We start from the raw sequence: 11,284 nt of genomic DNA on the forward strand, positions 1-11,284 counted from the left end.
GTTCAGCAAAGCAAATCTGAGACGTTGTGTTCTCTTACTCTATCTTTGTTCAATTTTAGTAAATAACAAAGACAGAATGTGTCAACAGAGCCTCCAGACGCCTCAGATTTGCTTTGTTGAACGCGCCCAACGTAAGTTCCTTACGTATGTTTAAGCTTTAGTTCTCAAGCGTTAAGAAATTTTATTTACTTATAATTTATGTGCTCAAGTCAACATTTTGTGCAATTCTTGTTTTGTAAGAATATAGATTGTTTAATTCGAGACTTTATAATATAAATTTTATTTATATAAAAATATATATATATAAAATATATAATAAAAATACAGTCGGACCTCTTATCCTATGACATTTTCGGTCCGGAATCTTCTCCTTAAACTTCTGATCCTACGACAAAAATTTGAGAGCGGGAGTATAATTCCCCTTTCGCGGACGTAGCATGAGAGGATTTTTTATCGTAGGATAAGAGATTTCGTAGCATAAGAGGGTCGTAGGATAAGAGATCCGACTGTAACAATTGAAAGCAAGAAGCTTAATTGAGCAAACATAAATGTTGTGTATAAAATTAGATTTATTGCAGGATCTTTGCTAATTTTTGCATACATTATTTATGTTTGTTCGATTAAACTGTGATCTTTTGTGTTTATATTTTAATATATAATCAGTTTAGTTCTGTTCATTATTTTTATAACAATTATTATGTGCAAAACTACAATTCTCATTGATTTTATTTTGTTATATTTTATATTTATTATGTGTATATGTTACATTTTATCTTAACATAAATAATTTAAAAAATTTAATGTAATTTTTTTATTTTTAGATTTGTTTTCCCAAATAGTATATATATCTTCAAAAGATGACTAGAAAACGACTTATAATAATGTCTTAATATCTTTATTAAAACATTCTTCCCAGACTTTGTTGTTTGAGGTTTATATTACATATTGTAAACTTCACGAAACTTTAACATAATAAATTTATATTATTAATAATAATTTATATTATATTTATAACATTAATAATTTGAAGAAAAATTTATTTTAAATTATATATGGAAACGTTATGCTTATATACAAATAAATTAAATTAATTTTAAATAATTTTTATATTAACTTTTAATTTCTTTACTAATGTTTTGAAAATATATTATTTAATTAGTAGATAATATAAGAGAGATCTAATCCAGGGATATGAGGGGGGTGAGGTAAGCGGGGGGGACGAGGCGAGGTACCTCGCCCCCCCCCGCACTGACGGGGGGGGGAGTCTCCCTCAATCGCGGGGGGAAGGGGCAAATGTCCCCCCTAGACTGAGGGGGAAGGGGGAGGTACCAAATGCCCCACCCCCCAGATTAAGGGGGGGAGGGTGGTACCAAACATCCCCTGATTGAGAGGGGGAGGGGGAGGGGGCATACATATGGTTCCGCACGTGGAGGGAGTGTCCTCTCCGACTGACTGCGGAGGTCTGACGGTGAGAGAGAGGAATGTCAACTGTTATAGATAAAATAATCACCCCACTCTGTTTATTCATAATGTATATTTGCAATAATAGACGTTCGCAAGGCGGTAGAGGGAGACGGTGCGATAGCGTTCGCAAGGCGGTAGAGGGAGACGGTGCGATAGCGTTCGCAACGTGGTAGAGGGAGACGGTGCGATAGCGTTCGCAACGTGGTAGAGGGAGACGGTGCGATAGACGTCCGCAACGTGGTAGAGGGAGACGGTGCGATAGACGTTCGCAACGCGGTAGAGGGAGACGGTGCGATAGCGTTCGCAACGCGTTAGAGGGAGACGGTGCGATAGCGTTCGCAACGCGTTAGAGGGATACGGTGCGATAGGCGTTCTATATAGCGTAGGACAAGGAGAGTATGACGTGGTGTGAGAAGGAAAGCGCTGTATGTGTATGACAAGGGAGTGCATGATGATAGGAAAAGGAGGGTATGATGGTAAGAAAAGGAGAGCATGATGGTAGGAAAAGGAGATATGAGTGCGAGAGAAAAGAATAGAGATGAAGAAGGATAGCGAGAGAAAGAATAGAGAGGAAGGAGGATAGCGGAGGCGCGATAAGACGGAGTCTAACGCGTACGCGAGAAAAAAGATAATTTTAGCATGTTAAGTTTTTTTTTATAATGTTAAATGTTATTACACCAAAGCGTGAGATAAAATTTTTGGCTAAATGATAACATAAACAGACCGTTGACGGTACGGATGTTTGCGCTAAAGAATAACGTGCCGCACAGTGGGTGGGCATTATCATGTATATTTGACTATAAATGTAAATAATAAATATAATCAGGCGTTCTATAGTACGATGTGGTGTATGTGTATGACAAGGAGAGCACGATGGTAGGAAAAGGAGATATGGGTGCGAGAGAAAAGAATAGCGTGCATGGTGAGAGAAAGAATAGAGAGGAAGGAGAGCGCGCATGGTGAGAAAAGGACAGCGCTATAGACGTAGGACAAGGAGAGTATGATGTGTAAGGAAAGGAGAGAGCATGATGGTAAGGAAAAAAGGTGACAAGTAAAAGAAATATATAAATGTATAAAAATTCCAAATTTATTTAAAATTAAAAAAATTTAATTACAGAATATAGAAAATAATACTTGAACTATAGTTTTTTAATGTAAATATGGGTTGATTGAACCTTCATGATGATGATTCGACCACCAATTGAATATTTTAAATACATTTTGTAAAGCGCAATTTCGTACATGTCTATCGCAACGCAGAGTAGCATCTAATTTATCTAAAGCAGGAACGTCGTCATAGTCGTTATCCAATGTCTCGATAATAAGACCGATTCTCGCATCGTCTTCCAGTAAATTTGCCAACCATTCTCGTTTTTCATGTCCTTTGACATACACTCGAGAAGATGTATTTTTCAACGTCACAGTCTCAGTGATTAAACGTTTAGCCATGTAGTATGGAACGTTTCCATCTTCCCATTGCAGATTATGATGTTTTCCAACCAACCATGCAACCTGAGATCTCTCAGACCTCGTGAGCAAACGAAATGGTGTAAGACTCGTAAAAATATAATGAGAGAGTACAGATCCCTTCGTCAAAATCGCAATTTCTTTCACGATAAACTTTCCTCCAACGATAAATCCTTGAAGATCCACAAACGTTGGCACAACCATAATGAAGAGATATTAGCGAGAACTACGACGACGAACGACTGACGTTAATCATCGAGTATCGCAAGTTTTTATGTTATATGATCCGGTATGTGATTCTCCAATTTCGTTTACAGAAGAATCGAACGTTGGTTGGTTGGCTGGCTGATAAGACGAGCGTTCCTGCTAGTGTTGATTCATGTAATTTTACGTACTACGTTCGTTAGAGGATTGTATTCGACAACGCGATCATGCAAAATGAGACAATAAGCGGTAGTGTTTGCCGGCACATTTTCTTTACAATCAAATTCTATTCTTACGTCTACGGTAGCATTTTTCACCGATTCGTTTTGTCGAGAACAATCGATGATTACAAACGGACCGTAAAGTAGAAACAGTGAGACGGTGAGGCTCGGTTCGAGGTACTCGTATCCGTAATAGTTTTTGCAGAAACGCGCGTACGTGTCGTATAGAATCGACCATCTGTTTTTATCGAAATCCAGATTCATATCGTCGTACGGATAACATTCCGAGTTCAGATAAAGTTTCACGTTTGTTAATTTGCAGTCGTCGAATTTACTCATATCCTCGAGCATAACATTCTTCCGACCTGTCTGCAGAGCAAAGATAACGTATCGTGGTTTCTCCAGCTGAGTCGCGGTCTTAATGGCCCACGAATGCTTGGTTGTACGCTGCAACAGCGGAAACTCGTACAGATCCCACGAGCGAAAACCCATGCTGAGGTAGCGTCCGCTTTCCAGAGCGCGCAGCATAGACAACTTCTTAATTTCACTCAACAGCACATGTGGCATTCGCCATTGTATCTTGAATATGTTGATCACAGGCTCCACCACCGAAGCTCCAACCAGACAATTGTTGTCATTGCGCGATCGTATTAAGATCAACTCGTGACGAGCGTTAATTACTATGCGTCTGTAATCCTCGCAAAATCCCAATAACATGTAGAGCGGTACGCAAAAATTAAAATGTCCATTTACAGTAGTTGGATCACTCCAGCCAGCATTTCTCATAATCACGCTTTTATCGGATGATATTGTTACATAGTTTTTGAGCATACTCGTTATTCCCACGTTTCTGTTGCGATCAATCTCCACGCCATTGAGTTCGTATCGAATCTCGTCAAACATGAATGCTACGCAATTATTTTGCAGTACCACATTAGATCCGTCAGTTGGATTTTTTATCTTCAATTCTCCCTCGATGTATAAGAAACTCTCGTACGGTAATGTATACAGATCCTGTTGTTGTATGGGTATTCTTATCTCGTCACTGTGTCCGAACGTTGTGTTGGCGAATGGGTTGTATGCGTGAGTCTCAATCTTGACGATGCGATCGTCAAAGATCGGTTCGTCCGCGATGTTGAGAATGTCAGTCATCGTTCAAATGTTTCGCACCGCGAATCCCAAAGATTGTAAAAACGCAACGTTTGATGCGTTCAATTTCTTTTTCTTAGCGCAAGATGATTGCGTATTAGCAAATCTCGATGTTGTTGTTGTTGTTGTTGTTGTCGTCACGGGCGTCGTAAAAATTGTGTTGTCTCTCACGTCTTTCGATCCGTTCAGCACGAGCATCACACGCTAATTTTGTCGCCGTCGTACATGCACTCTAATGGTGATCTCTTCTCCTCGAAAATCGAGTAATCGTCCTTCCTGATCGACAACGCGTAACGTTAAATCCGTAATGCTCCGTACGATGATCGGTAGGTAAATGATGTGCGCCGGTGTTTCCGATATCTTATATCCTGGTGGTACCCTCGGTGAAAATTCATGTATCGTATGAACGAGTTTACCGTTGTTGTACGCACCCGCGGTGACATTACATTCGACGCGGATAATGTTCACGTTGATAATGTTAATCGGCACGTCCGACTCGTACCATTTTCGCGGCTGCAGTATACGGTTCGAGAATCCTAGCAGCGATCCAATGTTGTTAGGCTTGCTAAAATTTATTCTGTAGGCGCATTTGATCTCGTTCCGCATCGTATTGTAATTAGCGCGGAGCACTATCGGCCATTCTCCAGCCTCGAAGTCATCGTCGTCAGTTTGTTTTTTATCACCATCACGAACTGCGTGTTGCGAACGTTTTCCGTATTTGTATGGCGCGAGATACAATCCGCGACCTTCCATGGCGCGATTGTGACGTAGCATCTCTTGAAACTGACGTTGCGTAGATTTTCCGTCGTTTACCATCTTCGCTACACCAGCCGCTCCACCAATCAGAGATCCGAGAGCACCCAACACTGGTAGAATCGGTAATACGCCTCCGCGTTTCGCTACCGGAAGTATTCGTTTTTTCGTAATCTTTTTCTTCGTCGACGACTTTTTCATCCCCATACCCATTTTCGTCTTTGCTTTCATGACCGTCCAAACGGCCGTGGCGGCTGCTCTTTCGCCAAAATTCGAATCTTTCGCGGTAATACGTTCCCGCGCCCTCGCAGCTAGTATACTATCCGCTACGTGTCGTTCGCCGAGGTTGTTGCTTCGCGAGTAAGCTAAATCGTGTTCGCGACACGCGACGTCCAATGGGTTGATGCCTCGATCGCCTCTAACCAATCGTTCTTGTAAACGAGTTCCCGGTCCGCAAAACTGATATCCAGGAATATGTAATTCGATAGGGAGTGCGTTTATCGCGCGATTCAACAGACCACAGCCTCTTACGGTTTTCGCTGACATTCGTAACAATCTTTTATCATCGGCGCTGGACCGTCAATGTGCGTTCGTTGCCACGGTCGATTGTAATGTTCGAAACAGCGACGATAGGTCTGAACCTCCGAATCAGCCTTTATATATTCCGGAAGTTTGTCCCACAGACGTTCCACGTAACGACCAAACTGTTTCAATAAAATAATCTTCGGTATATATTGCAACTGTTCTGAGGTAAGGTTGAGAATATCACAGTCATCCGACAGTGAAAGAAACATGTTTGACACTGAGCGGTTTCGATTTGATGCGCATCTATAAATAGGCTCTCCTCACCCTCCTCCTCCTCATAAAGTATCGTTAAGTCTGATTAGACAAGTCATGCGATTCGTGCTACAACCAACGGTAATTAAAGTAACAAATTTTGACAATAGACTAATGCCTGAAAAAGAAATACACAAACATGGAAAAATGTTACCGAATACAATACGCGGTCTCATTTGCGGCCCTTCGAATTGCGGTAAAACTAACTTGTTGATAAGCTTGATAGAAAGTCCAAACGGCATACGCTTTGAAAATTTATACATATATTCAAAATCTCTTCAACAACCAAAATATCAATATTTGGAAAATTTACTATCATCGATAGATGAAATTGGTTACTTTACGTTCTCTAATAACAGCGATGTCATTTCATCGAGAGAGGCGCTTCCGAATTCGGTTTTTATCTTCGATGACGTGGCATGCGACAAGCAAGATACGATAAGAGAGTACTTCTCAATGGGTCGACACTCAAGCGTCGATTGTTTCTATCTCTGTCAAACGTATGCCAAGATACCCAAGCATCTTATACGCGACAATGCTAATCTGTTGATTTTATTTAAACAAGACGGTACAAACTTGCGACATGTGTACAACGATCATGTAAATACTGATATGTCGTACGATGATTTTTGCGCGTTATGCCAAAAATGTTGGCAGCACAAGTATGGATTTCTAGTAATTGACAAAGACAGTTCAATGAACAATGGACGTTACAGAAGAGGTTTTAATGAATTTGCGGTACCGTAAAATGATCAGTTGCTATCGAAACATTGACAGAGCAACGTCTACATAAAAAAACATGAGTGATCGTGAAAAGATTGCGCGAAAAATTGTACAGACGAGCGAGTCAATTCGCAAAAAATATCGCGCGTTAAAAACTGGTAAAATTGAGGAAGATGTAGCGTTGGAGAAACAGTTTAAACCGATTAGCGAGCCTCTAAAACAGCTTGTTCAAAATACCATCGATGTAGAATCCGACGTATCGAAAATCGAGCCGTTCGATATACTCGAAAAAGACCATGTGGAAAAGAAAATTATTAAAGTTAAAAAACGACCAAGAATCTCATATAATAATTTGAGCTCAAAGCAAAAACGATTAAACGTCTCATTAAATGATTTGCCGATAACTTCTACACCTAATCAAAGACGAACGATACCGGACACATCTACTCAGATAGAAATTGCGCAACCGCGTCAATTATCGTACGAGCAACCACCCGTCGACGAAATTTTTGAAACCACACCCGATTCGTTGGTTACGACGGTACAACGTGAATTGCAAACGTCCGCAGGTGTAAACATATTTCGAGAGCATTTAGGTCCACTCGGACAAAAATATATATTAACTGTTATGAATCAAGATAAAGATAAAGCTATGGATTATGTGTACGGCATTAAGTTTTCTAACGATGGAATAATGCTCGGTGATAAACATTTTGACGTAGACAAAAATGATAATATAATTATCAATGAAGTAAAATATACGGGAACGCCTGGTCTCTATGAATTAATTTTCAAAAAAATCCCCGACGATGAAATATATACCGAAGATGATTTGCTTAAATATAAAAGTATATTATTAGCGACGAATGCGCATAAACGTGGGAACAAAGCACATAATCCAGTATTAGGGACTAAAGGATATAAGTATAAAAATGTAATTGCGCCGTTATTGTCTAGCAGAAAAGCTGGAAAGGGTATACTACCGCGCGCTATGACTCTAAACGACAATAAGATCGACTACGTGCATTGGAACGATCCAAACGAGTTGGTAGATCGTCTGCGATTACTGGATGCTTCGCGTCGAGCCGGTAACAATGCTCACGACAATGAAATCATGTCGATTATCGAAGAACTTCGCGAAGATGGTCTTATTATAAATTGAATGATGTATCGACAAAACTAATCAGTCGATCAGCGTCGCGTGACACTTTACGAAGCGTCGGAAAAAAATGCCTATCAACAAATTTGGCTTATTCGATTCAAGAAATGATGCAACCGGTACAAACGGCTCTTGGGATAGATTGGTAAAAAGTTATGTGCACGAAAACGCTCTGTGTCGCGTCGTTACAGACTTCGATGCGAGGTCGCGTAAGATTCGTCGTGTAGCGCAACCTGAGGCTGACACCGATGCCGTCAACAAATTGTACGTGCAGTCTTGCGTTAAAAGATTAATGAATCGACAGAAACAATCAGACGAGAAGCTTACTTCGCTTGAGAAGGACGTGCGAGCATTACAGATTGCGCTAAACAATCTTCAACGCGCGGCTAACGCTAACTCAGAGACGGCTATCAACCCGAATGAGCATCAGTGAACGGGTTAGGAGCGGCTATCGAACGGCTATCGAACAGCTACGAAGGATTATCGAACGGCTGCGAACAATTATCGAACCGCTACGAAGAATTACCGAACTGCTATCTAACTACAATGAGTGGCAGTGGTAGTGAACGACCTAGCAGCAGCAGCAGCAGCAACAACAACAACAACAACAACAACAACAACAACAACAACAGCCTCGAACGAGGCTATCAACATCTCAAACAGGGCTGTGAACGAGGCTACGAACACGTTCTTCACGGCTACACTCAAGGTTACAAACAACTCAAGAACTCCTACGATCGTTCGAAAGACGTCTGTGAACGACGCTACGAACGGGTCAAAAGCGGCTACGAACGAGTCAAAAACGACTGTGAAAAAGGCTGCGAACGGATCAAGAACGATTTTCGAATGGGTGAAGGACGGCGGTGAACAACGCAAGAACGGATTAAGAACGGATCAGAAAACGTGAAAAAATAAAAAAAAAAACATAGAAAAAACGGAACTTAAAGAACGGCTCTTAAAGGACGATAAACGAAAAATGAGTGATAAAAAAGCAAACAACAAACAACCATCGAGAAAAACTGGCAAAGCAAAGAATCAACATAGTTTGGAGAGACGGCAGTTGGTAAACGAGCTGCACGCGCCAGCGAGAAAAAATTTTCCCCGAAGACACGTCATAGTGCGGGGATACGATGATCTGTGGCAAGCCGACATCGTCGAGATGCGTCCGTATGCTCGAGTCAACAAGGGATACAATTACATACTCACTGTTATCGATGTGTTGAGCAAGTATGCGTGGGTCGTACCGCTCAAGAGTAAAGGTGGAAACGAGACGGCCGATGCGATTGCAGAGATAATTCGAGACGATGCGAGATGCCCGAAAAATTTTCAAACCGATCAAGGAAAAGAATTTTACAATGCAAATGTACAAAACCTCATGAAGAAACACGATATTAATCATTATTCGACATATTCCGTCATGAAAGCCTCGATCGTGGAACGCTTCAATCGTACTTTGAAGAATAAAATGTGGAAAATGTTTACGCTCAATGGAAACTACAAGTGGATCGACGAACTATCGAGACTCGTTGAAGAGTACAACACGCAAAAACATCGCACTATCGGTATGAGACCTGTCGATGTTACTCCAACCGTCGCGGAGAAACTTTTACATACGGTGTACAGCAACGTAAAGATTGCGGCGCCGACGAAATTTAAAATAGGCGATTCGGTGCGCGTGAGTAAATTCAAGACTTTATTCGAAAAAGGCTACACACCAAATTGGACCACCGAAGTGTTCGAAATTGTTAAGATACAGAAAACTAATCCCGTGACATATATATTAAAAGATTCGCGCGGAAATCCCGTTGCCGGTGGATTTTACGAATACGAACTGCAACGCGTTGCTAATCCCGATATATATCTTGTGGAAAAGATATTGAAGAAAAGAGGGGATGAAGTTTTTGTGAAATGGTTGGGATTCGATAGTTCACGGAATTCTTGGATACATAAAAATAATGTATTGTAAAAATATAACAAATATTATATAAAGTTTACATATATAAATATATATAATATTCAAATATATACACTTTTTTTCTTTTTTACAACGGTATTCTGTAATGCCCCCATGGTAGCGTATCGATACTTTTAGGTATTATATACCGTTTATCATCGTGTGGACTTAGAGCAATTTTTTTCTGCCGCATGGTATATACTTTATGCATTTTTGATCTTATACTCGATTGCTGTCGCGTCATTTCAATTCCTTCGTTCAAACACTGCATGTAATCGTCAAATGTTATCGTTTTCGCGACGACGCTATTCTTGACACCTTTTACCTTTTTCGTATCCTTTTTACCATCTATTTTTAGCGCATACATTTTTGCTCTAAGCCCAACAAATTCTGTCATTATCATACCGTTGTTTTCATCCTTCATCAGACCCGGTACCTTTTTATTCACGAGCGGTATACCGTACGCATTGTCTATCGCATAGTCGCTCGTGTCGAACTTGCCGATGTCGCGCTTCATATTCTCGTACACGTCTTCGCACTCAATGTGATATATGACTATCCGTGTCGGTGTACATGACTTTACATTTTTCTTTATACGTTGGAATCATGTAATCGTGATGAAATTCGTACAAACACATCTTGGATACATCAAGTATACACATACCTACATAGATTGGTTTGTAAAACTTCACCTCGAGTCTACGCAATTCCACAGCGATTAAATTTTCCGAAAAAACGCTCCTGCTATGAAAATTTGGTTTCGCGATCATTGCCTCTGCGCCGTACCTATCGTCCCATTTTGTTATAAGTTTTACATCTACGCGATTGCGCACATTTTCCATCGTTTTGCCGAAAACTGCATTATTCATTAATTTGTATAAATTCTTTTCAAAATCATTTTTCGCCATTGTTCTAAATTGTGTGTTTAATTCAATATATGTACGTAACCATGAAGATTGCGCGAATTGTAATATGCGATGAATTTTTGTAACGCGAAGACCGTGTCGCGTACATTGCTGCAGATTGCGGTAGTGTATTACGTATCGTTTCTTATCGTATAAGGTCGCGAGCAACTTGTTCTCTCTCTTGTCGGGTGGTTTGTCACGAGTCGGACAAAACGGTAAGTCAGTATGCGCGTCGTGAAGATGTTGCGGGTACTCGAGATCGACTTCGAGGATATAGCCTGTAGGCGAATCGGCCGCGATCGATGATAGATCAAAATTGCATATATTGTCGACCCATTGAAAACTAGCGTAAGGCAAAGGTTGACACATTGCCCATCCGTATAAATTATTTATATCGAAATACATTAGATACGATGACGGTTTCAATGGGTCGTATGACTGCATGTAC

The 11,284-nt window shown here is 40.6% G+C and overlaps 2 protein-coding genes across 2 annotated transcripts in view; both read left to right on the forward strand.

Moving 5' to 3' along the window:
• The window catches only part of LOC140672728 (uncharacterized), a 193,289-nt gene extending 184,585 nt beyond the window's left edge, over nucleotides 1-8,704 (forward strand). Inside the window, exon 3 of the mRNA XM_072905109.1 lies at nucleotides 8,641-8,704. The gene's annotated coding sequence lies outside the window, so the exon portion shown is untranslated. The remainder of the gene's footprint in view (nucleotides 1-8,640) is intronic.
• Nucleotides 77-8,569, forward strand: LOC140672736 (uncharacterized). The gene is made up of 2 exons (XM_072905115.1): nucleotides 77-131; nucleotides 6,992-8,569. The coding sequence occupies exons 1-2, from the start codon at nucleotides 77-79 to the stop codon at nucleotides 7,978-7,980; spliced, it is 1,044 nt and encodes a 347-aa protein (XP_072761216.1). The 3' UTR covers nucleotides 7,981-8,569.
• Nucleotides 8,705-11,284: the final 2,580 nt, after the last annotated feature.

The sequence above is a fragment of the Anoplolepis gracilipes genome, chromosome 13 (assembly GCF_047496725.1).
Source record: "Anoplolepis gracilipes chromosome 13, ASM4749672v1, whole genome shotgun sequence".
NCBI lineage: Eukaryota > Metazoa > Arthropoda > Insecta > Hymenoptera > Formicidae > Anoplolepis > Anoplolepis gracilipes.